This window comes from Nymphaea colorata, chromosome 11, assembly GCF_008831285.2.
Source record: "Nymphaea colorata isolate Beijing-Zhang1983 chromosome 11, ASM883128v2, whole genome shotgun sequence".
Taxonomy (NCBI): domain Eukaryota; kingdom Viridiplantae; phylum Streptophyta; class Magnoliopsida; order Nymphaeales; family Nymphaeaceae; genus Nymphaea; species Nymphaea colorata.
In genome coordinates this window covers 13,109,890-13,136,353 of record NC_045148.1, presented here as the reverse complement: position 1 = coordinate 13,136,353, position 26,464 = coordinate 13,109,890, and the positions used below count along the sequence as shown (strand labels likewise).

Sequence of the window (26,464 nt, the reverse complement as noted above, 5' to 3'; positions counted from 1 at the left end):
GAGGGTCGGGTATGGATCCGGACCCGAAACATACGATCTATCAACACAGCCATAGTAAATAAAGAAGATCACTAATATTAGAAAAATATCAATTGCAACACAGATGAATCTGGAAAAGAAACTTATAACTCCAATATCAGATCTGAAACTCTATAGATTAGGCAACAATATAGAATAATCTGTTGCAACCGATGACGGAAACTCAATATCAGATCTGAAAGTTTATAAATGAGGCTTCTATATTGAATAAACTGTTTCAGCCGATGACTGGAATTTCTTCCCCAATCGACTGGAGACTGCTGCTACTTATAACTACAGCTGTTTCACATAAAACTAGCTGTCCACACGACAAAGGAATCAACGATATCAACTTACAGATCTTGTACTAAGAATCAGCAGCATTCCACCCTCACGCAGCCTCACTTTTAGTGATTTTACATCCACGATCTATAAAAGATTCTGATCATATCAAAACTGTGTTCATAAACAGCATATAGACTCCACAAACAGCAGCTTCACAAGTCATGCTGCACCCACAAACAGCAGCTTCACAAGTCATACTTCAACGGTGAGTGGAACGTCATGTTGATCATGTGGGGCAGAGAGAGAGAGAGAGCCGAAAAAGAATCAATCATTAACGTAACCCTAATCTTTATTAAAAGAGATTAGGGTTGGAGACTTTACATAAGTAGTCCAACAACTATAAGAAACTATTTAAAGACCTCCTCCCTAACTGTCTAATATTCCAGAAACACTCTTTTACATCTTTAACAGCCATCTTTTAATTTCTAGGTTGTCCATGTTTGGTGTGTTCTAATAATCATATGAAAGCCTGCTCAGTTTTGCTGTAACATTTGCTGCATGTCCATTAAGGGTCCTGTTATCAAGTTAGGAGAGCCAACAAAATTCAGAATTTTCACCTACTTAGAGAACAAGTTATCCTCACCATAGGATTAAATTGATGGAAATGATCATTTGCCCCAATTGTGCCTGTGAGCATAAGTAAACATCAATTCCTTTCAAGGAAATTAATGTCCATTGACTTTTTTTTTGGGAGTTGTGTAAGTTGCAGTCTCTCAGGGCCACGCTATGACACCCCAATTAGATTCACAATTCAGAATGCTGCCAAGGTATCAGCAGAGAATTTTTCTTTTCATAGCCGGTAGAGTTAAGGGAGAGGCTTCCAGCCCCTCAGTTTCCTGGCCTCTGATTTCCATACAACTGCCTGTGCCTATGAAGATTCACTACCTGAAATATGTCTGTATTAGAGAACCAGAGATATTTAAGATTGTATAACCATGTGCCTTTGATAGGTCCCAGCTTGCTATGAATGAATAAGGAGATAACAGGTTTGTATTGTTCATCTAATTCAGACCATATGTGCAACTTTATCTAATCATAGAAATATAATCAATGAAAACTACCAATTATCAGTGCAATGTATATCCAAATATATGCATGTTAGGTACTGGGTTGTTATTAAGGTAAGCCACAATGCTTGCTTCCATCTGAGATAAGGTTCTGTAGCTTCAAGACATGTAGGCTGCAGGCATTCATGGGCTGCACATGTGTTTGCATTTGGATTTGAAACAGTTGATAAATTGATTTGCATTCCCAGGCAAGGGCCGCTACAAAGTGTTTTTTAAGTTCAGATGGAGATCACATTACTTTGGTGAATGTATTTCGAGCTGCTGTAGACAGTTTGCAAAAGACCGAGGGGTTAGTCTCCACAGATGTGAAAAGCAGATCTAGTGAAAGGAAACTGAATAAATGGTGCAAGGATAATTTCATCAATAGCAGATCATTGAAGCATGCTCTAGACATTCACAGGTCAGCCCAATCGCGTTTTTTGTTATAAACTTATAATATGTTGGTGAATCCGTCCTTTTAACTTCTCGTCTTTATAAACATCCCACTTGGTTGCTGATCCAAACTGTAGCTCTATCATGTTTGGAATGCCTCGTGGAGCTTTTGCTTGTATAGAAAATGTGAAGATGACCCTGATTGTAATAGATTCACCTTGCAGAAGAGAGTTCCAAAGACATGGTTGTGTGTTCAATTACCTTAGATTTAGTGTCTTGACATGGATACACATCTGGCTCCAATTTCCTGTCACATGCCGAAATGCTGGAAGTTTCATGAAGATGGTCTTATCCTATGTGTACAAGTGAGGGAGATGTGTAGCATTTAATTATCAGTTTGGTTAACAACCTAGACTTTCTTTGAAAATAATATTTTATCTGGTTTAAAGAGTTCTTGGTGGGTGGTGGAGAGGATATGCTTTTATGCTTTTACATCTCTCTCTCCAAATCACTTGGATATCTTTTCCCTTTCCATGAAACAAGTCCACAGTATGTTCTATCTGGCAAATGATATTTTTGGTTATTTTCTTCTCTTTTGCAGGCAAATTTGTCGGCATGTTAAAGACTTAGGCATGAAGGTTTCTTCTTGTGGGGATGATATGCTTCAGTTCCGCAGATGTCTTGCTGCCTCTTTCTTTCTCAATGCAGCGATGAGACAAGCAGATGGTTCCTATAAGTATGCATAGATGTATTTTCTAGTTTAGAGTATATATTACATGTTCTTTTCGACGCTGCAATTTGGCATCTTTGTCCTTTTACATCTTTTCATCTCTCACTAGTAACAATCTAGAAATTCCTGTTTGATTTGGCTGGTGATTGTGTTTTTTCAGGGCCTTGGCAAGTAGCTTGACCGTGAAGATTCACCCATCATCTGCACTATTTGGAACGAAACCGGAATGCATTGTTTTTAATGAGCTGGTGCAAACACAACAAAAGTACGTTCGTAACACTACCCGGATTGATCCACTGTGGTTGACAGAACTAGCCCCAAAATTTTATGGATGCAGACAAGAAAGATGTACGATGTCTACACTGGTTAATTGACAGGAGACAGAGATATGGTTAATTGACAGGAGAAAGAGATAGTGGTTTACTTTTTTGGTTACTCGCGTTTTTGGATTTCGTTATCCTGTTCAGGAGTTCCTTTGCTGAAGGGGGGGTATGATATCGTAGTTAAGCAGGTTCAGAATAAAGGTTAACCATTTGTAATTTAACACTGGCTCACGCCTTATATAGTGAACTGTGTCTTCTCTCTGGTTAACAAGTTGTACCTCAAATGCTATATTCTATTAACATTTGTAATCATGAAAAATGAAGTACGTAATCGCCTTTCCCCAGAATTGTACATGGGTTTATCATCTCACTTTGTCTAATCGTGGTTCCTTTCCCAAGGTACTTACGTCATCCGGGGTTAGATAAGTTGTCAGGTTCGTTGAAAAGTGTTATTCAGAAAGACGGACCCCTTTTCCCACGGTAATAAGCTTTTAGGTTACGTTTGATGACTTCCGATTTTAGATCCGGGTTGATTTTTTGTCCGAGGATCCTAGATCCGAGTTTTGAAATCAGACCTGTAAAAATGAACTCGGTTGATGAGTTTTTCACTAACGGGGATTTTCGGCACATTTTGTCAGAAAAGGGGATTTTTGGTGATTTCTTTCTCTCCCATTCAAGTCAAGATTCGGAGAACGACCGGCCCTGGAGTTCAGTCGGTCGGTATTTGGATTTGCTGTTTGAGGTGGGTCTCTCTGTCTCTCTCTCGGCTAATTCGTTCCTTGGTTTACATGGGCGATAGAGTTAGCAGCCTCCTTTGGGTGGTTAGTGGAAGGTGGTTAGGGTTCCATTGAGTTCTGGTTTTTTCATATTTTCTTTCAGTGTTCAATTCTTTTGATCGGAATCGCCACACGTTTTCATTTCTTCCTTTTCTTTGTTTTGATCAAGCTCAACAGACTAGATCCTGAAATTTGTGTTCCTGCTGACCTGAGCGTTCTTCTAGTCTTCTTCCTTTTTCTAATGGTTTTTTATGAAGATGATGGAGATTGGGGAAAATGGGCATGACTAAGATAAAAAGCTCCACTCTTAGGCTAGTCTTCTTCCTATTTCTAATGGTTTTTGATGAAGATGATGGAGATTGGGGAAAACGGGCTTGACGAAGATAAAAAGCTCCACTCTTCTGAATATGATTCGTTGAGGATACACTGCTGGCAGAATCAAGGGTCTTAGCCATGGCTGAACGTTGGGGTTGGTGTTGCAGGCATTGGGTGGTCTGTCCATCCATCCGTGAGAGGGGTCTCCTGTTGAAGGCTGGTCCGTCCATCCGGTAGGTCAGCCGGAAAATGGTTGGTGGAAGGTGTTAGAAATCAAAGTGAAAAAATAACTAGAGGGACATGAATTTTTAAAGTGGTTTAGCCCATAGGCCTACGTCCACTGCTCTGTCATTTCTTCCTTGCATTCATTTGGTGGAGAGACTCTTTTATATAGAGGAGTTACATAAGGGGTCTTTAATTTTCAAGAGACATGATTTTTCATCTCCCAAGTAATTCACTTTGAGAGCCTTATTGCTATTTCTGTTAACATCCCCCTGCAAGCTCAATGCTCCAGCAATGAGATTGAGCTTGTTAATTATTTGATAATGGCGCTGCTTACTAAGTGGCTTAGTTAAAATATCAACAACTTGATCTTTAGAAGAGATGTATTGAATTTTAAAATCTCCTTTAACCAATTTTTCTCGAACAAAATGAAGGTGAATCTCTATGTGTTTGCTGCAGCTATGATACACAAGATGAGCTGCACCGATGTTGTTGCACCATAATATGGGAGGTTTTGATTGAACAACACAAAGTTCTTTTAATAAAAATTATAACCACATGATTTCAGCAGTGGTATTGGCAATAGATCGATACTCAGCCTCAGTGCTAGAACGAGGGACAACTGATTGCTTTTTAATACTCCATGAAACTAGATTGGATCCAATAAACACTGCATATCCACCTATATACCGTCTATCATCAAAACATCCTGCCCAATCTGCATCACTTCTTAATAATGAAAAATGAAGGGTGACCAAGTCTTTTGTGCCATTGCCTAATAGTTCGCCTTTCTCTAAGCTGCGCTTCCTTTTTCCTGCTACTAAGGTCTATCTTATATAGCTCATCACTGCTAGTTCCTTGATGAAGATTTTCCCATGTTCCTTGCTGATCCATCTTCGATTTTTACTGCATCTCCACCTTTGTATGTGGCATGAAAGGACAAGTTATTGATATCATTGGTGATGTGATGAGTCACACCGGAATCAGGATACCAATTGCCATCTCTAATGTCTTGATTCAGAGCGCTAAAAGAAACTGCATGATATGCTTGAAGAGATATTGTCTCTTTTTCTTTAAGCAAGTTAGTATATGACCAACAAAACGTTGCAATATGATCAACTTTTTCACATATTTGGCACACAAGATGATCACATTTGTATTGCTTACTTTGCGGACTCCTCTATGTTGATAGTTGTTTTTACCACGACCTCTATAGTTGGTTTGCTTATTGTAAACTTGTTTTGAGACAATATTCACAGCAAACATAATAGATTCAAAAGTTTGAGAATCATCTTCTTTTAAGTTGGATTTTATGAGAAGAAGCCCATGAAGTTCATTCAAAGAGACAAGGTCCTTTTGAGTTTCCATACTGACTTTAAAAGCAAGATATACAATCCTTTAAGAATTTGAAAAACAAGATCATCTTCATCAACGGGTTTGGATGCAATGGCTAGTTGATGAGCAATAGCTTTTGCTTTGTTTATATAAACATCCATAGACCTAGACTCCAAACTGCGTGATTTTAATTGCATTATAAAGCGTTGCATTATAAAGCCATGGATTGAGCAACATATGATTGCTTAAGAACACTCCAAACTTATAGAGAGGTTTTTAAACCAATAATTTGGGTATGTATTGCTTCAAATAGAGATGACTTAATCCAACTCAAACGTAACTGATCCTTTTTCAGCCATTCAATATATTCTGAATTAATTTCAGTTGTTTCACATCTAAATATTGATGAAACAGATTTGCTTCCATTAATATATCTCATAAGATCAAATGATATCAAGATTGAAGTGAATTGAGATTCTCAAATAAGATAATTTTCAACATTTAACTTGATGGTGAGGAAATGCTTTAAATTGCTTGGGTACTGAAGAGGAGAAGCAAGAAAATTCATACCTGCATCAGAGTTAACACTCGTATTTGATGATGCTTCTTGATTTACCATGAGAATGAAAAGCGGCAACACAAGATGTAATCCTTAGGATCTAACAACAACACTAACAAGGACCAGTGGCTCTCATACCATGTTAAAAATCAAAGTGAAAAAATAATTAAAGAGACATAAATTTTTAAAGTGATTCAGCCAATATGCCTACGTCCACAGCTCTATCATTTTTTGCTTGCATTCCTTTGGTGGAGAGACTCCTTTATATAGAGGAGTTACATAAGGGGTCTCTAATTCTCAAGACACATGACTTTTCATCTTTCAACTTTGAGAGTCTTCTTAGTATTTCTGTTAATAGAAAGAGCGGTCGGTGAGGAGGTGAAGCTTGCCGGGGAAGATGCATGAGTGAAAAACCAAAACCGGATTTCACCTCAAAAGAGGATTCAAAATACGTGGTTTTAAAATGTGATGTGTGATAAAACCGTAGATTTGTCGACAGATCCGACCCTGGATCTTAACACCACGGTTATCAAGCACACCCTTAGAGGTCGTTTGATTGTCACAGGACACGCAGAACAGAACAGGCGTGTCCTGTTTAATCAACTTTCTTATCAAACGACGTCCACCGGACAGGGCAGACATGACAGACAGTGGAACAAGGGGTATAAATTACCCCATGTTCTACACTGTTCCGAGCTAACCCTTGGAACAACGTGGAACAGAACACCTCCCACCCTCCGCCCAAGCCCCTGCCCCCGCCCCTGCCCCCGAGCGTCGTTCGATTGCGAAGCCTTTTGAGTGCTCCCAAGCATCCCTCGAGCTCCCCCTTTTTCCTTCTCTCCTTCTCCTCCGTCTCCCCCCTTCTCTATTCTGAGTCTCCCTTTCCACTGCTCTACGCCTCCCTCTTCTCAAGGTTCCCCATTCCATTGACGACGGGTTGTACGATCACCTCGTTGTTGCAAGGAGCTCCGTCATTGTGAGGTCTGGTTCTCATTTTTCTCTCGTTCTCTTGTTTCCTCTCTCGCTCCCTCCCTCTTGTCTCTGATTTGCAGGAACTAGGGTTTTCTTTGTTTTAGTCACTTGCATACGTTGGTGTTGCTCTTGCAGGACACGCGACGTCTCCAGGAACCGCTGCATACTGAAGCCATTGCAGGACACGCAACGTCCTCTTTGAATTGGGGTTTCTCTATTGCAAGGTAAGATTTTGATGCTTCTCCCCCCTTTCTTTCGTCTAATGTATTCCTACTTGAATCCGCTGCAAGTTCTTGATTTCTAAGAAATTTACTGATTGAATTGATTTTGTTCTTTCTTTTTTGTTGGTTCAGTTTGATCCCCTTGCACATCTGTCGGCAAAAGCACCCGTTCAGTTTTGTTCTACTCGGTTTCCTTATGGTTTTCAAGCTTCCTCGTGGGCTTCACCTATGCCTTCACCAGCGGTAAGCTAACGCCCATTCTTTTCATGAACATTCTGCTCTTCCCCTCCCTGTATGATAATTGTGTTACTTTTCTTTCCCTCTTTATAAGAACAAGACAGTTCCATGTCTAGTAGAATAAAGATAATGTGATTTTACAGGCTCTTTTCTCATAATTTGTTGAAGTTTTTTTTTTTTAAATTTAGGTTTTCAAAGATGACATGCCAAGCAAAAATTTTTTCTGTGGAATTTCTTTTTTTATTGTTGGTGTTATGTTTCAGGTTTATTATGACGCTTGAAACAAGGTATGATAAAGAATAAAAAATTTTGTACATTCGTTGCTATTAATAATTAATGTATTCCCTATGCAGCTTGTTCTCCCCTGCAGTGCGATCGAGAACACTCCTCATTCTATCAACCATTAGCTTTGTAATGATTTTGTAGAGAAAATTGCCAAGGGCTATGGGCCGGTACTGTTGAATCATAGTGGCACACAAGAATTTTGGAACTAAAACCAAGATAGCTCTATTGATATTAAAGACAATTCACCTTGATTTAAAAAGTTATCCACTACCCTGTAGATGTCGTCATCCACCACCTAGGAGAAGAATTGAAAGAAAGCTCTGGAAAAACCATCTGACCTTGGAGCACTGTCCCTGCAAAATTAAAAACTGCTTTCCTAACATATTGGATCACTTGTTGTAGATCAGCCACAACTTCTAGTCCGTTGTAGCTGCTTCTTTCTTCTCTGTTCTGTTATCTTCTTCACCATATGCACTAAGATGTATCATTTCTAGAATAGATTTTCAAAAGGTGTCCTTGGGAGTTGGTGGCCTGTGCGCAGTAAACTAATTAACTCAATGGCAAAAGGCAAACAGAAAGCCAATTTCAGTTGCAGTAATGCATTCTTTTGAAAAATGTGAAAAAAAAGGATCTACAAGTTGTAATAGCTACTACACTTATCTTGATTCTGCAAGACTTTTATGTTTTTAAACTTTTAAATGTTGGAAGATTCTTTTGGTAAAACAAGTTGGCATATTCCGTCTTTTGTTTGTGATTGCTGGATTATTCATCAGGAACATTAAGATGAATCTGGGAACTCCTAACCTGCAGAAATTGGCAGGTTTCCAGTCATCATAAGAAAACTTGATCAGGTTCACTGCTTTGGTCTGTGGACTAACTTTGTTCTTTTTAGTTGTAATTGTCTCTCATAAAGGTTTTATTTCAGTTAGGAAAGGTTTCTTTTCAACAGTACAAGTTCTACGCTCATGTTCTTGATCACTATTTGCTATTAACATTTATTTCAGGCCATTACCACTCTTAAGAGACGAGCTTACTTGCTTAAGTATGGTCGAAGAGGGAAGCCCAAGTTCTGCCCATTTAGGCTGGCTAGAGTAAGTTTTGTTAAATCTTTAGGTTCAGCTGTTGCCTTATTTTCTATGTGCTTGGATCCAAATTAACCATGAAGTGGGTAGTGACTTCTGACAAACATTGTGAAATAAATTGCAGAGGCCTCAAGTTCTGCATATGACATGATATGCATTAAGACAGTGGTGGAGTCAAAAATTTCCAGCTGAGGGGTACTCAAGTTTAAATTTCAAACCTTAAGGAGCAATCTTAAGTTGTGCAACCTGTAAGTGGTTCTCAAAGCATCCAATCAATCTTGTTAACGAGTATTTTTTGGCGCATACTTTGCCTTTCAGTTCTTGAATTCTCATGCTTAAGAGAGCATATATAAAATCACATACTATGGAAAGGGAAGAATGCCGGTGACTACACTGACTGTTTGCTCTTATAGGTTTCTCTTTCTTTAGGGTGTGATATTTAAGTAAGGTTGTTGCTTTTCATTGCAGGGATTTGGTGAGAAATGCACGCCAAGAGGACAGTGTACATTCAGAGCTAGGCTGCAAGATGATGAAAGCAAACTCCTACCAATTTTTGTGAAGTTGCAGGCTGAACAAGGATGGCTGAACATTGAAATTTATAAAGATTGATCTTTGTAGACAAGGGCATTTCTGTAGAAAGGAGGGCTTCAAATATTGAATAATATACTATTTATACATTTGCTTGATATTGTCAGAAAAAACTACCACCGGAATCTTAGATGCACCACTTCTGGTTCAACATGGCGAACTAGTTTTTGACTTGCTTGTCAACTTTCTTCATTAATGAAAAAATAAGCTGTTTTGGGCCTCTTTTTTTGCTATTTGAATAGTTGGTACATACTATTTCTTTCATCTTACTTCATGGTAAAATTTCTTACTGTTTCAACCAGTAACTCGTTCTCTCTTTGTCACGCTCTCAGTGTCTCTCTCTCTTTCTCTCTCTCTCTCTCACACACAACCAAGAAGTGCGGAATGGTCAGTCAACTCTCATATTTGTGAAGTATTTCTTGGAAAAAAATGCTAGATGTTTTTAGTCTACGATTCACCACCACATAGAAGTTGCCTTCAAGAAAGCTGCAGACATGCGGTTGTGGTATGTTCGAACACCGGATAGAACAGGCAGTGTTCGTACAGAATATAAACAAACATCAGACAGAACTAACCACAGAAGATACAATCATCCGACAGAAATGATAGATCGGACATGATAGAGACAAACGTCAGACAGGACGGACAGAACAGACATACACGAAACAAACGCCGGACAAAAAGAACGTAGTGTTTTGTTCTTAAAATCATCAAACGGTGGACAAAGAACACCATTGTCCATAAGGACATGACAATAGTATAATGGATAGGACGTCCTGTCTGTCCTGTCTTAATGAACAACAATTAAACGACCTTTTAAAAAGAAATAGTTGAATTGATGTTGGGACGACAAGCTTACTTCAAGACTGATCAATGTTTGGCTTCTTCCCGTCTCTCAAACATGGGTTAACGTTAGACTCTCTCTCTTGTTATGAGAAACACATGCCCATGCCTGGCATATGTGCACAGAATAGAGTAACTTTTATGTTTTGATCAAGATAATTATATCGTTAGAAATAGAGTGCGAAACCGTAATTTCCCTTACCTCTTTGACTTACACGTTCTTTTTGTCCAAAAAGTACACTTGACTGCCCCTTAATTTCGACGATTGCCCCTCTATAATTTTTATATCTTTAATGTATGGTAATCTAAGAAAAGTAAGCGTTCAAACATGTCACCCTACTTCTTTTACAAACTAACCTTTTTTATGTTGGGAATGTAGAATCAGATGTAGTGCTATATTTTCGGGTTTTACTATACATTTAAATTTAATATTCTTCACAAATCAAATTCTTTGAATTCTGTTATATGCAACATTAATAATTTTACTATAAATAAACAGTACTTGATGGTACTTTTTACAAAGCTTTTCACTTTTACAAAAAAGAAAGCATCGACTTTAAAAATACCTGGTATTAGTTTATATGTTATTTAGGTGTTTTGTATTGGAAAAGATTTTCTGGAAAATCTCATTCTGAGAAAAAAAAAACTCGACATGGATAAATGTAGTGATATTTTAATGTTTTTCCAGAAACAATTAAAGAAAAAACGATAGGAAGGCGATTTAGAATGTAAAAGAACGAAAGTATATAAAATATTAAGCTTACGGAAAAAATATAATAGTTCTTCATAATGTAACTAGATTTACCAACATATAGTAGTATGATAGATGTTATATATATATACAATACGATATTGAAAATCTATCTGTGTCACTTGTTAATTAAAAAAGTAAAAGCAAAACTTTTTATCCCTCAGCTTAAAATTTTTGGTTAGTTAGTGCTGTCCACCCATCTTGATGAGTGTGGTGTGAGATCTTCAAGTAAGGGGGTTGAATAGAGCTGGCAATTGACCAGTTTTTACTTTTATTTATTTTTTATTTTTCAAGGGTTAAAGCTTGATGTGGACATTATCTTGAGGCATTAGGTAAGGACTTTGTTAATTTTATGTTTTGTTGGTATATAGAGAAATGCGAGTGTACACACATCAAAATGGAGGAAAAAAACAAAAAAAAACCACATCTTCCAACGGTCACTTAAAAAGTCTTTTTTTTATTTTATCCTGTACAACAAACACAGTTAATTTTACCCTACAAAAAATTTCCATGCAATCAAACAAAACCTCAAATCAAAAGAATGTTAATTTTATCTTGTTTTTTTTTTTAAAAAAAAATTACCACGTTACACCTAAAATTTAATTTAAGAAATTTAAGTTATATACGTAGGCAGATCATTTGGCTGGCTCATTGTGGCTTGAGTTGTGAAGCCTCCTTTACGTGTATAGATGACGGATAGAATTGAGATGACTTGCCACTTACAAAACCGATTCATTTTCTTTGTCAAAGTTATTGTCGTACGATAACAATCCGGGTGTTCGTTAGGGTGTCCTTTATGCTTTATAACGACAGTGTGAAGCTGTGTCGTCGAAATCGGCGACCCAAATTATGTTGTTAATTCGACTTCATCAACTGATTCAAGTCAAATGGATGGTAAATAGGTCAATTCATCAAGAATGTCACGTGTTTTTACTATATTATTAGCTATTAGAAAATTTTTTGCTTTCTACTCATCGTACTCGATTCAGCGATCCAGCTGAATCGCTGAATGACTTGATTGGCAGATCGAGGTCGACGAAGAACCGGTAAGCTCTGGTCTATAGTTTGCTGGTCCTCATCCAAACTCTCTCCTTCTCTCTCTCTCTCTCTCTCTCTCTCTCTCTTTCTCTCTCTCTATGCGATAAGATGCAAGCTCGTCCCCTCCTCTCCCTACCCTCTTCCTCGTTTTCACTCTCTCGCTACCTCTTTATTCAAATTCCGTTACGCCCTCTAAAAACTTGCGAAGGCCAACCATGCTCTTCTCCGACGCCAAAATCTCTATTTCCATCTCTCAAATGCAACATTTCTAGGCGGCCCATCTTCCCTGTCGCCGTTGACAACGAGAATGCTGAATTAGAGCCATCCGAGTCTAATGATGGCAGCATGAATTTGCTCCGACGACCTGCATCATTGCCTCCTTCACCTGAAAACATCAAAGTTTCTCAAGATAAGGGGGAGGACGACAAGGGCGAGGGGGAGGAGGTAGGTGAGGGGGACGCCCTAGCCCCCTTCTTGAAGTTTTTCAAGCCAAGAGATTCATCCGACAGTAGCCAAGAAATGGACGCTTCGGAGTCTACGGAAGACGTCAAGAGGACGACGAAGGCAGTAGACGTCGAGTACTACGAACCGAAAGTGGGGGACTTAGTTGTTGGTGTCGTTGTTTCGGGGAACGAGAACAAGCTCGACGTAAATATCGGAGCTGATTCATTGGGAACAATGCTGAAGAAGGAAGTTCTTCCTCTCTATGACGAAGAATTGCCGAGCCTCTTATGCGATTTGAGCAAGGACGCAGAGGATTTAATGGTGTCCGGCAAGGTGGGTATCATTAAAGACGATGAAGCATTGGATGAAGGCCCAGTTCCAGGAAGGAGCATCGTTGAGTTGGGGACCGTTCTGTTCGCAGAGGTGCTCGGCCGGACACTGAGTGGAAGACCGTTGCTCTCAACGAGGAGACTCACGAGACGGATAGCCTGGCATCGAGTGAGGCAGGTTCTCTTCTCAATCTGGATCTCGTTTCTTCCATTAATTTTTCTCCTGTTCTTCCATTTTGCCTTTCTTGCGTTCGCGAGGTTTGAATTAGCTCTTCATGGCGGATTAAGCGGATATAATTAAATGTGCTTTTTGCCGGCATCTAGATGGACTGGAAATAAAAGCATGCCATTTGACCACTGATTCATTGAATTTGCTGGCTTATCGAGTGCGTCTTTGGTTTCTACTGATTCGACAACTTGTATGCTTCTTGTCCATGTTCTTCTGGTCAATTCAACCATTATCTCTTTGTCAAGACGTGATTCAAGTTTATTCGTTTTCCATAGAGGAGTCCCTCCGGCTATCCATGTCCAGCTCTGGTTGTCCCTTTGCCAGTCAAGCGACTGCAGCCCATCATCCCTGAGCCAGATTTTCTTCGGTTTGTTTTGATGATTTGATCACTTCAGACAGTGTATGTCATACAAATAACCATCTTTGATCTGTATGGAAAAGGAAAAACCAAGAGGAGAAAACAACGAGACCTTTGATCGTTGAGAGAAAGGAAAAACAAGAGTTGAAAACAACCATTTTATGATTTTTAGCTCTCTTCCCTTGTTGCTGTTCAATTTATCCATACATTTTCCAGGACTATTGAACTTGGGCCTAAACATGGTAGTTTCTTATTGGAACCCATTACGTTTCTAAGTTCTTTTCCTTCATGAAAGTTCTATACCACGAACTTGGCAGTCCATTCTCCTTTTTCAAGATAAGAGTATTAATTTACTCTCTCAATTCATGCTTAAGTTGTATTTCTATTTGCCAAGTCTTCCATGGCTGAACTGGACTGTGTGCCTCATGTTGTTAGTTGTTTATGGAAACATTGTGAGGAATTGGCTGCTTTTCAAATCTTAGTTTTTTGAAATAACTACTTTTAAACATTTCACTGGTGCTTGCCTTGTTGTTGCTTTCTTCACTTCCAAAATTCTGCAAACTAACAAGCGTCAGTTTCTATTTTGGATGCACTTTCTTCTTCATGTTTTCTTGTATTCACTTTAGTTTTGCTTTCCAAACTTGTTATTTTGAATAAACTGGAAAAATCAGCTCCCCGTTTTGCAATTCAACAAAAAAAGCTCAGATTTGTAGCTCATTATACTGATGAACAGATTTGCTTTCAATGGGTTAAGTAATTAAATTTTTTACGTCCTTAATTCTTGTTTCATTCAGGGACAGGCCAGTTCTTGAGTCTTTTTGTTTTTTTCTTTTGTTACATGGACACGCGAACCAGTTTTGACTATATCAACTATGTTTTTTTTCCTACTTCATTTAGTCCACTTATTCCAATATGAGCCTTCTGAGCTTGGTGTAGCTGTTAATTGTGTGCTTCCAAGAGCAGTACCAGCTGACCATGCAGAGGCTTGATGTGGCTTAGTGAGCTACTAGGTGTGATATATGCGTGCTTCTTAAAGATTGTAGGCTTCTGGCTTCTTCATGCATTACTTTGATGGTGTATGGTACAGACATTTATTAAGAAACCTTTTCTTTGAGTGCCTTAGGCTACATCGTTTGGAAACTGATGAAACCTTTCTTTTTTTTTTCTTATTGCACATAAGTCATTACTAGACAATGATTGGAACTGAATTACATGGATTATCAGCTGAATTCATTTGAGTGCTTTCACTAGGTATTCCTTATATACGTCACATGGGCAATAGTAGTATCCACAAAGTTCAGTGCTTAATCTGCTGATCTGCTGGGAAGTGAGAACTGTTAATCGTGGCATTTGTGTTTGGTTGTTGTTGTTTTTAACTTTTTACTTCTCATGTTGTTTCTCTTGGATTGTCATTGTTGTTGGTGGTGGTAGTGCTGCTATTACTTTGGTTGTCACCTGCATCTTTTTAGTAAATGATTGGGCTTAATTTTTACATTCATTAGACATTAAATATATTGGATGAAGTAGACTGTCGTCATCAAGTTTGATTGAATGCATGGTTGGTCATTCTCTAGTTGATTGATGTTGTGCATGGTTTGATGAACTGCAGATAAAGATATTTAATGAGCCTATTGAGGTCAAAATTACAGAATGGAATACTGGTGGTCTTCTTTCACGGATTGAGGTATACTATTGATCTTGCTTGTGTTCAGCTTATCCAGCCATATAATTTCGTGGTTGACTAATGTCTCTTGCTGTGGATGCACAGGGATTGAGAGCATTCCTTCCTAAGGCAGAGCTGATTAATAGGGTCAATTGCTTCACAGATTTGAAAGAAAATGTACTTTAATCTCTTTTTCTTGAAATAATGACCAATCTACTTGGGATTGAAGTACTTCCACAGTCTGCAGTGCTTTTTACTTCTTATAAACAGATAATATTGTGTTTTAAATAATGAATTATGAGTGCTATGGTGTTGTAATATGGTTTTTGGTGTTTCTTCCTTTTTTTGTCTGTCAGGTTGGTCGCCGACTTTTTGTAAAAATAAGCAGAGTGGATGAGGATAAAAATGACTTGATAATCAGTGAAAGAGAAGCCTGGGTAAACTTTTTGATCCTTTGACTCTTTTCTTTGCCTTAATATCTGGAATCCATATTACATATGTAAGCTGAAGGCCCGTCTTTCATCTATTTCTCGATGCGTACATGGTTGATGTGCGAGTTGTGGCACTTCTATGTGCACACAGTTTGTATCAAGTTGTTGATATCTGACAATTTAACATTACTTTCAGTCTAAAGTGATATTTGGTTATCTTTGATTGGATGTCCATGACTTCTAAGTTTACTTGTTCTAGTGATCAAGATTTTGGATAAATTAGCATTTTCTGTGATGCATGCTTTCTCTAGGTTCAGGTCTTGTTTTTGGGGGATCATAGACTCGTAGTTCCAACTGACAGATTTATTGGTTCATTTTGCCCCTATAATAGGAACAATAATGTTCTTATTTAAATTATTAATGATGACAGCAAGTATAAGGACAAAGATTGTAAATCGTCTATCTGTTTGGTCATGTTCATGTTATTGCAACTTCAGTTCAGATTTTGTGCACACAGTGATTTAGGTTATCAAGCCAGATTTATATTGTCTTTTCGTCTTGTTTTCTTTCCTTGTTCATGGAATTCATTTCTCATACGTTTTTCTGAAATTATGTTTCTGCTCATGAAAAAGGCAATGATGAAGTGAAACTTCTTCTCTTCATAACCACAAGTTATGCAGGGTTTCAAGGTGAAAAGTACAGATCAAATTTTAACTCTACTCCTGTGATAGGAGCCTTCCAGGCAGTTATCCTCATGAGGGATGTTCTTTAGAATCCACTAGGGTTCACCTGTTAGGATGGCCCTGTTAAATGGATCTGACCTTATCGGGTTTCCTTTCAGATATTGATTGGTACAATATATATATATATATATATATTGTAGATCCCATTGTAGGTCGTCTCATAGATTAAATGTTTCTACAAGCATCTAACCAAATAGATGGATGCACAATGTCAATAAATTTACAAATAAAGTAACTTGATGAAAGTCAAGTCCCTAAGGGGCTGTTTGATTGAAGGGAAAAGTTTTGCCAAAAATTATGGGGCCCATGCTTTTTGTCTAATGCTAATAAATATTGCAAAATTATTGGGTCCAGTCATTCTACCAAAGACTTGGTCTTTGCACTAAATCTTTACTGGCAAATATTTTGCATAGACAAAAAGTATGCATAAATCAAACGGATGAGATTTTATGAGCTGAGAAAGCTAAGCATTAATCCTTAACAAATTTTATTTGGACATCAATTTTTCATTTATATTTAATGCTATATTTGAACATTCTGTGTCCATTCATACAGTTAAGTTTGTTTGAAAAATGACCTAAAAATGGGCAAAACAGATATGAGCCGTGTATGTATTGGATGGCATTCAAATTGCCCCTCCTCCTCTCTATATTTCTTTATATACAATTTGCACATAATTTTTTTCAGGGTCTGTCTCATGGTTGAATTTTCTTCAAAATTTCCACTTGGTGCCATCTAAAAGTGTCTCTATGGCACTTCTTTATGTTGTTTTCCTTTGTCGTTTAAATGGGTTTCCTTGGGAAGAATATTGGATATATAATTTTTTTAAATACAAGGGAAAATGTAAAAGAATAAGATAATTTTTTTTGGCCTTGCTTTTTAATGAACGCATACAAATCCATTAGAAAAGTTTTTGAAGAATATAACAAATAAAAAATTTAGAAGACAAGTAATTGAAAGGAATATTTTGAATATTCTGGTATTGTCAGAATCATATTCTGGTAATTGCCTTAAAGCCAATATCTTTAAAATATTGTGACATTTATTCCTAGTGTGATTGCAACAGGCGCTAGGCTGTTCTTTCATTTTATTCGCATGACAGCTATGATTAAAATATGAAATAAAGAATGGTTGGTAATCTAGCATGTCAGATGCTTAGGAGATTGCGCACATTTAGGTTTCAATATGTTTTTGCACATGTATAGGGTTGAGTGTGGTGTTTCACGTGCTTTTCATATCTTCTTGGACTCTTTCACATGGTCGTTGGTGTGCTTTCTCACAGTCTATTATACATTTTCTTGTAGCTGAAGAAACTCATTTGTGATAATTTCTTGCAGGATTTGTTGCATCTTCGAGAGGGAACACTTCTAGAAGGAACTGTCCGTAAAATTTTTCCTTATGGTGCACAGATTCGGATAGGAGAGACTAACAGAAGGTGAATGATTGATGGCATTTAGAGATAAGAATCTTCTTTACATTACTTAAATTAGAATCTTTCTGTTTCCAGGTACCTCCAATTTTATTTTATTATTTTTTTTTTTGTGGCTATACCCAGTCTAGAGCTTAGTTTAGAACCAAACTCAGTCTTTCTCATTCAGAGAAATCAAATTTAAATTGAAACAATAGTCTTATTGCCTTATTCGTGCATTATGCTAATTTTGCTTTTCATGGTACAAAAGCAATTCTTATTCATCCTTCTCTTTGGATTCTTTGTTGGTTATTTTGACCAAACTGGTGATTGGCAGTGGATTGCTTCATATAACCAACATTACTCGTGGACGGCTCACTGCTGTCAGTGATTTACTTACGGTAGACGAGAAGGTGAAAGTTCTAGTAGTGAAATCAAACTTTCCTGATAAAATATCTCTGAGGTAATAGTTTCATTCATTCTAGTAATCTTTAAACAGATAGAAAGGAAGACAATGGATACCGTAATGGTTGTTAACACCTGTCTCCTTTTCTAATTTGTGTTGTGAGCAGTACAGCAGAACTCGAGAGTGAACCAGGGTTGTTTCTTTTGAATAAGGAGGTACATATTTTCTTTCCTCTTTTGTTATGCTATATCTGTATTTTCATACTTACTATGTAAAATGCTGAGCAGTTTGACTTGCACTCTACTTTGTCTACTGGACTCCTTCAGAGCTAACATGTCAGCATCAGGAGTTGGACTCAGGTCATTCAAGACATATATATAACACTCAAATTCATTCATAATCAATCACTATGCACTTTTAATCACAATCCGATGGGGTTCCAGTGGTCAAATGACACTCCAGTGGAGCATCTATTAGTATTCACATGTTGCAATACCCTATCACACACATTTCCTAGTGTTGCTTATTGTTAGGGGTTATTTGACAGGTTAACTGATAGACTTCAAGGCCAATGTTGTCACTGCTGTATCCTATCGCGTATCGGTCGGACCGACCTATACGCCGTATCGTAACGTATCGTAAAATTATTTTTAAATTTGTAAAATATTAAAAAATTATAAAAAATAGAAAAAAATCCAAAAAATTATAAAAAAATCCGAAAAAACAAGCAAAACTCTCTCCTGACATGATTTGCTTACAATAATTGCACTTAACTCTTAACCTATCTTTGGGATTCACCCTTGTACACCACTGCCATGCAGGATAATATTCACAAAATAAGTAAAAACATATATTCACAAAACAAGTAAAAACATACAAATAAATGTACGAAATAAGAGAAATGAACGATTCAACAGCAAAAATGAGTTATTTCTTACCTTCTTGGTGTTAGAAACCAAAAAACCCTCTTTCTCCAAGCTTCCCACCGTCCCGAGACTCCCCACAACGACAAATAAAACTTCTTCACCGGAAAATCTTGATGCAAATGGAGAAAATCTCTCCATCCCACGTCTCTTGCAGTGTTTAGAAACAAGAAAAGAGAGAGAGAGGAGCGTAGGTTTCAAAATAAGACGCAAAAAAGGGGCTGTTAGGCCCCTTTTTCATTTTACCCCCATATCGTACGATACGGGGGTGTATCGCATGTATCGTGCGCTACGGGTGCGATACGCACGCGTATCGTGTTTCAAACACGTATCGTATAGATTTTCTTGACCTATACGATATGTATCGTACGATATGCATCCGTATCGTACGATACAGATAACATTGTTCAAGGCTATCAATCAAATGGTGCGGTGGAAGAGAGGAAGAGAACGAGAGGGAGAGAGATCAAGAGAGAGAACAAAACATCATAATAATTTGCATTAGGGCTAATCATGCCCAAATAGAGATCACAGCATAAGCAAAGCGGGTTCTTACTAAGGTCCCGATCTAAACTGTCTGATAAACCCAAATATAACATAAACCAAAACAGAATCTAACATATTAAACTAAAACAGAGCCTAACATTAACACATTGAATCCCATCCATAAGCCTTGTGGACCTAGATTTACGTGTGTACAGCAGGTTCGGCTAACACCGAGATGTCTTCATTATGCAATATTTTGATTCGGTGTGCATATCTAGTTCGGTTGATTAGTAGAGACGGCTGAATAATTACTTAGTCTGACCAATTAGCGTCTGGCTTGAGAGCCGACTCGTACAACTAGTCTGCCAATTAGTTGGGATTTTGATTACTAGGATTCAAACTTCTAGTTGTACTTGAGGAACTGATCGACTCCAGTCAAGTGGGAGCGAGCATCCAAATCCTTGTAATGGAGTAAAAGGTTAACATTGATTAACTTAACTCTTTAAGTGTTCCTGCATTTCGATTCTGTTGCTTTCTCTCTCTCTAAGTTTCCGTGTTCTGACATGCAGAAAGTTTTCTCCGAGGCAGAGCAGATGGCTAGAAGGTACAGGCAGAGATTACCAGCAATTTCTATACCCAGAAACTTGGACTCAGTTGGCCAGTGCACCCTGCCATTTGATGATGAAGCAACACTTTATGCAAATTGGAACTGGTTCAGATTTGAAAAGGGCAATGAAATGTAATGCCTCAAGAAATTTTGTATTTTTTTTTTCGTTTATTTGTGGCTCATCTAGTGTATAGCATGCTTCTTCTTGCTCCCTTCGATGTTTTGTCCATTATTATGTTGCAACCTATTTGAGATATATAATCCATACGGTTTGATCCAGCTCTGTTGCACTTTACGTCTGCGCCTTTGACTCATCAAGATATAACGCTATATTGGGAAATCCCTTCTGTTTTTAACTTTTTAGGGGAAGCATTGGCCGTATGTTTGTGAAACCTGATGCGAGCAGAAAGTTAGTATTATACTGCGGCTTGTCAGTCCTGCCGTTGTCTCTGTCCAGCCACTGATTATAGATTATTCAGGAAATGACCCCTTCAATCCTGTCCAGTTTGGAACCGTCATTTTTGCTCTTGAATACAAATATTTGGCTTTTGGTTATCCGTTTATTCCATCGATAAATGCAACGGTGACCCTGGAGCTCTGAATGGCTTGGAGAATTGGAGAACACAGATATTTAAGCATACGCTCTGAGGATCAGAATATCATCCATTGTTGGTGGCTCCATGTTGAGCGTTGTTCACCTCCTTTTGTGCTATTCCAAATGACAGAAGGGCATAACCGAACCGAAGTCTTGGTTGTATCTCCATGCAGTTACCGTTAGAATGCTCCGAGAGGCGCGGCTAGGATCCCACTTTGAGGCAGCTAGATCAGTGTCACGGGCCGGCTTTTTCAAGCCCTGCATGGCCCGCGCGGCTCCAAAGGCGTTTCCCAAAGCCTTCGGCCAGCCTGACATCTCTTGCTTTAGCGGAAACGTTCATCGTTATTCGAGACTGTGGACTAGACGATGAGTGCAAAGCACTCGGAGCACCATCATCCAAGTTTATCCCATTGTTGGCCATCGGCAAGCCGTGGCCATGAGGCCTTATCAGAACTTAGTCATTCCTCCGAGTGCCTATCTACTATCAACGAAATCTGGGTGGGGGTAGACTTCCCTTGAGAGGAAGTCCCCAGCCGAAGTCAGTTGATGACTAAATGTCATTAAGCAAGGCGGCCGACCATCGCCTTACTCGACAATGAGCATTCACTTGTTTACCCCCGCGAGACTCTACGCGGTTGTGGCACGCATCATATGCGTCTACTGGGGGAATTGCCCCTAACCCACGCGCACCCCATTGTGTATCCAAATGCTATGCGTGGGAAACCCACTGGATTTCCCAACGACGGACTTTCACTTTTAAAGGGACGGCTGATCTTGATGCATTGAAACGCCTTGTCATCGCACCACCGCGCTGCACGTGCATTGCTTTCTGCTAGACTCGGGGCGCGATTGAATCCCATATGTCTTTCAACTATGCTTAAGCTGGCCAAACAGCATCACTTTTTACTGGCTTTCGGCCGGCAACAATCCGAGTAGTGCAGTAAAATACCCAAAGACAACGTGGTGAAGGAGATTGCACCAATGATAATCTTTAGCAGCGTTATAAAAATTGGTTTCTGCTGCTAAATCGGTGAATTGTTTGTGAATGTGCCGAAATATTTAAGGTTTTAAAATATTAATAAAATATATGTAAATAATATTCAAAAATAAAAAATTAAAACGTATTAAGAATTAGTGAAATTTTGACACAATCGGCTACGGAATCGAATTGGTTCTGATTTGATTCAAATCAGCAATGGTAACCAGTGAAGAAGTGTGTAGGAGATTGAAGAAGAACATTTGGTGAAACAGACAGCGGCTAGGCCTCTGCGGTCTGCATCAGATTTTATTGCAGTCTGAGGGTCATATTATGCTGGCATACGTAGAAGCAGAATAAGAAGACGACGACGTGCGAAAAGGCGCTTTTTCCGGAATTTGCACTTGCGGCACCAGTTAGCCATGCTTCACGCCTCACGCAACTTGGTTTCTGTATATTCTAGAATTTGATTGTTGCCAACAAACCAAAAGCCGGGCGGTCAGGTGGTCTCCGTCCAACTCCGGTAGGATTCTCTAGGCTAAGCCGGACCGTCACCTCCTTTCTCCCAGATGGGAAAATAAAATGTCCACATTGTTCGCTCTTCTCCACATTTCTCGAATCAGTGCAACTTACCGTGTGATCTCAATTACATGCCTCTGGATTCTTGTCTTAAGTGGATCATACTAAGGAATTCACTAAGGAATTCAACGGCCACTCTGCACTTTTGATCCCTCCGTTGCTTGGTGTGCACCCAATTTCTTATTGGTATATATCCTTTCCTTTTCTCCCTGCTTTTCCTTCTCCATATGCTCGAAATAAAATATATGTGAGTATTAGCTTTCCAGTGAAACTATCGAAAGTAGCAGCTTTGTGTAACCTAAAAGCTACATGCAAAGATGAAACCTTTTTCATCTTCTTCGGTTTCTGGGGCCCATTGTAAAGTTTATACAGAAAGTTTTAGTCCGATTCCTTCCGTCATGAATTCCCGATTTTCTTACATCCTAAGCAGCTCTTGATATGGGAAACCTACAAGTTTTCCTCTGGTATCTATGCATTTTGAGTTTCTAAGGCCATTCCCCTCGCGTTCACATATATATGGGGGAAATGGAAAGGAAAGGAAAAGGAGACGGGAAAGTCCAGTTTCGCCTTTCGAAACTTTGGTAATAATGGTGAAACTTTGGGTTTTTTTTGCCTGTGTCGCCTTGATGGGGGCTGTAGTTGGAGGGTCAGGAGTCGGTGTGAATTGGGGAACACAGGCAACTCATCTTTTGCCGCCGAAGATCGTTGTTCAGTTGCTGAAAGATAATGGTATTAAGAAAGTGAAGTTGTTCGAAGCGGATCCGGAGGCTATGAAGGCTCTAGGCAATTCTGGCATCCAGGTCATGCTTGGTGTTCCCAATGACTTCTTGGCTGCACTTGCCGGAAGCGTCCGTGTCGCAGAAAATTGGGTGGTGAATAATGTGTCTCACTACGTCTCCAAGTACGGCGTGGATGTAAGGTAATCGATCCATTGTATGCACTATGACTACGCGCATGCACGCACAAAAATACGCTTAGATTGTTACTCTCTGGCATCTCCGAATCATCTTCAATAGGTGTAGCCATTAGCCCCCGCGCGTCAATTGTGGTGGTCTTTTAGCTCGACCGCACTGCCCTTCCGGAACTTGCCTTTTTATGAGACACTGCACGGCGAAGTAGTGATTCCATGTACTTTACAAGTCTGGGATTTCCACGGATTTTGTTGCATATCGCCTGTTACAAATTATTGAACACCGTTCCCTCTCCCTCTCTGTATATAGATCTCTCTCTCTCTCTCCTTCTATATATATATATATATATATATATATATATATATATATATATATATATATATATATATATATATATATATATATATACTCTTGTGTACAAACAATCGACCTGGAAAGAGTTTGTCTTGTGCATCTGCTTCCTCGATTTCTTGGCATAGTTTGCGCGGCCCCTGGTCCACATTGGATGTGTAGAAATGAAAAACTAATTGAGCTTGTTTCTTGCTGTTGGTCGAGGTCTGCCTTTCAGATATGTCGCGGTTGGGAATGAACCCTTCTTAAAAACCTTCAACGGGACTTTCCAGCAGACCACATTCCCTGCTCTCCAAAATGTTCAGGCAGCACTCATAAAGGCGGGCCTGAGCAAGCAAGTGAAAGTTACAATTCCTCTCAATGCTGATGTTTACCAGTCCTCAAATGGCCTTCCTTCAGGAGGGGATTTCCGGCCGGACATCCATGACCTCATGCTCTCAATCATCCAATTCTTAAGTAACAACGGGGCTCCATTCACCATAAACATATACCCTTTCCTTAGCTTGAATGCGGACCCAAATTTTCCGACTGATTTTGCTTTTTTTGATGGCGGGTCTGTATCAGTTGTTGATGGCCCCATCTCTTACACCAACGTGTTTGATGCTAATCATGATACACTGATTTGGGCCCTGGAGAAGAATGGGTTCCCATCGCTCCCTGTGATCGTTGGAGAAGTTGGGTGGCCCACAGACGGTGCTCCCTACGCAGATTCAGAGTATGCCAAGAAATTCAATCAGGGCTTCATATCCCGGATCTCGAATGGACAGGGCACGCCAAAGCGGCCGGGTGCACCGGATGCTTACTTGTTTAGCTTGATTGATGAGGATATGAAGAGCGTCGCACCGGGCAATTTTGAACGGCACTGGGGTCTCTTCTACTACGATGGCTCTTTGAAGTATTCTCTGGACCTCGGGAACGGGCAGAGCCTCGTTCCGGCAAGGGGTGTCAAGTATCTGGCACGCCAGTGGTGCGTTCTCTCGCCCACCGCAAGTATCATGGACTCAAGCCTGCCGGGCGCTGTTAATTACGCCTGCTTGAATGCTGATTGCACGAGTTTGGGGTACGGCTCATCCTGTGGCGGCCTAGATGCCAGGGGAAATGCTTCCTATGCGTTTAATCGGTTCTACCAAACACAAAACCAACAGGGGGGCTCCTGTGATTTTTCCGGCCTTTCCGTGATCACACAGGCGGATCCATCGGAAGACGGCTGCCGGTTTGATATCATGATCAACGTCGGAGCACAGGAACGGAGCGGCAGCGTGTCGCTGGCTGCGAACCACAACAACATGTCCTTGTTGGTAATCTTGGGGAACTTGGCTTTGATCGTGTTCTTGCTTTCATGAAGCAGAAGCGGCAGCAGCAGCGGACTGAATTGAAGATATAAATACAGTTATTCGGATATGGCTTTTGGGTGGGCGGGCACGACAGCCTTGTCCCTTCCTCGTCCGGTAGCCCCGCAGCCTATTTAAGATAATAAAAAAGAGAGAGACACCACACTTGATCCCCAGCCAGCCCAATACTGCTGCTCGGAATGCATCGCCCGCTGCCTCGACGACAGGACCAGTGGTGAGTCTCTGGCGATTTGCCATGTACAATAGTGTATCATACCTTTTCCATGTGTCAAAATTTGATGGGTTCATGGGATTATTTCTAGGTTTGTACTTAATTGCGTTTGTGGTGGGGGATGACCTACAATTCCTTGGCATTGTAACATTCTCTTTCCCAATTTGACCGACGGGACAATTGAATTTGTTGCAAAACCAGGTAGGATATTCCGTCCTCACACGCATCATTCTTCTTCTTTTAGAATCCTGATAAGGTTGCAAAAATAATTCGCCTTGCTTAGTCCATATTTTTTTGGCCTTTTGCCAATACCGGAACCCGCTGTCATTTTGCTGATTGGTGTGATGTATCAATCGACACATCTCCATCCATACAACGTTTACTTTTATTGAAAAAATAGCCACTGGTTTAAAACTAATTAGGAAACGAAAGTAGCTTATTTTTCAAAAACGGACTAATGCACATCATGATGCTTATCAGTAGGTGCCACTGCTTTTAGTAGAGCAGAGAAAATGGTTTCCCGTCCCCCCCTCGAATCCATTCCACCCATTGAGCAGGGAATTAGCAGGGTTTATAACTAACGGCTATTACCAACCTCCGCCTCCAAGCAGAGTCCACTTCCAACAATAAGACGAATAGTTTAAATCCAAATTTAAACAAAATGGCAGTGGCAAATTAAGAGCGGCCCTCTCTCACAAATATCCCAATTTGTTCCCTCTAGCTTGAGCTGTTGCACTACAGAGAGGTTCCAGCTTCTTCAGACATCTGATCAAGGCCCTGTCCCAAGCCTGCATTCCAGGGCTGTTGTCCCACCTAGCAATATCATAGAGGAGACGACCGCATATGCAGACGCCATTCCTCTGAGATAGATCTGGACCGGCAGGATTCCCATAAACTTTTCCCTGAATTTCCGTGTTAGAGGTGCATATCCAGCAGAGCTCGTCCGGTTTGCTTCCATTCAGAGAGGGGTTTTGAAGCACATGTAAATCCGCTAGGAGATGTTTGGAGCTGGATGCCATCACCTGAGGCCATGTTCTGCGAAATTATCGACTCCACAAGTTCTGGGACTACTCGCCTGGAATGGCCCGAATAAGAACTGAACCCTCCGTTTTACCAATCTAGCAAGGTTCCCCAGTGGTTGATTTGCAGACTGTGGATGTGTCCACTTTTACTGAAAAGGTTTTCCAACTCTACCGGGGTTGCTGATTGGATGGGTGGGATCATCATATAGTTACAGTTGATTTGCTTTATGCGTTAAAATTGTAATAGACAACATTTTAGGGTGTTGCTCTTGGAACATAGAATACCATATTCTTGTTCGAGAACAAGGTTTTGGTTACGTCAATTGTTGAATTCATGAATTCACACAATATTGTCCGAAGC

General features: G+C 39.6%; 3 protein-coding genes and 1 long non-coding RNA gene across 18 annotated transcripts in view; all 4 read left to right on the top strand.

The window, feature by feature from the left end:
* The window catches only part of LOC116264085 (pre-mRNA-splicing factor ATP-dependent RNA helicase DEAH10-like), a 35,332-nt gene extending 32,107 nt beyond the window's left edge, over positions 1-3,225 (top strand). For all 8 annotated transcript variants that reach the window (XM_031644044.2, XM_031644048.2, XM_031644045.2 and 5 more), the window contains 3 exons: positions 1,619-1,830; positions 2,404-2,538; positions 2,693-3,225. In XM_031644044.2, the coding sequence (XP_031499904.1) occupies positions 1,619-1,830; positions 2,404-2,538; positions 2,693-2,906 (561 nt within the window). In that variant the 3' untranslated portion in view covers positions 2,907-3,225. The remainder of the gene's footprint in view (positions 1-1,618; positions 1,831-2,403; positions 2,539-2,692) is intronic.
* A 3,582-nt stretch (positions 3,226-6,807) lies between these two features.
* Positions 6,808-9,660, top strand: LOC116263852 (uncharacterized). Of its 7 annotated transcripts, none has more exons than XR_007574720.1 (7): positions 6,808-7,043; positions 7,170-7,258; positions 7,388-7,498; positions 8,551-8,641; positions 8,782-8,868; positions 8,984-9,107; positions 9,328-9,660. It is a non-coding gene; the product is annotated as an uncharacterized LOC116263852 (long non-coding RNA). The 7 variants fall into 7 exon arrangements; XR_007574719.1 differs by having other exon boundaries at positions 7,756-8,628; XR_007574718.1 differs by having other exon boundaries at positions 7,756-8,641.
* A 2,371-nt stretch (positions 9,661-12,031) lies between these two features.
* Positions 12,032-20,385, top strand: LOC116264230 (protein PIGMENT DEFECTIVE 338, chloroplastic). The gene is made up of 8 exons (XM_031644333.2): positions 12,032-13,030; positions 15,049-15,123; positions 15,208-15,279; positions 15,459-15,539; positions 17,614-17,711; positions 18,022-18,147; positions 18,257-18,305; positions 20,069-20,385. Exons 1-8 carry the CDS (start codon positions 12,188-12,190, stop codon positions 20,240-20,242), a joined length of 1,518 nt encoding a protein of 505 aa, XP_031500193.1. The 5' UTR covers positions 12,032-12,187; the 3' UTR covers positions 20,243-20,385.
* Positions 20,386-22,582: 2,197 nt separating this feature from the next.
* LOC116264229 (glucan endo-1,3-beta-glucosidase 5-like) lies at positions 22,583-25,522 on the top strand. 2 transcript variants are annotated; one of them, XR_007574717.1, is made up of 3 exons: positions 22,583-23,175; positions 23,736-25,084; positions 25,173-25,522. XR_007574717.1 is itself a non-coding variant. In XM_031644332.2 (2 exons), exons 1-2 carry the CDS (start codon positions 22,727-22,729, stop codon positions 24,859-24,861), a joined length of 1,575 nt encoding a protein of 524 aa, XP_031500192.1. In that variant the 5' UTR covers positions 22,583-22,726; the 3' UTR covers positions 24,862-25,522. The 2 variants fall into 2 exon arrangements, 1 of the variants encoding a protein (XP_031500192.1); XM_031644332.2 differs by having other exon boundaries at positions 23,736-25,522.
* The last annotated feature ends 942 nt before the right edge of the window (positions 25,523-26,464 follow it).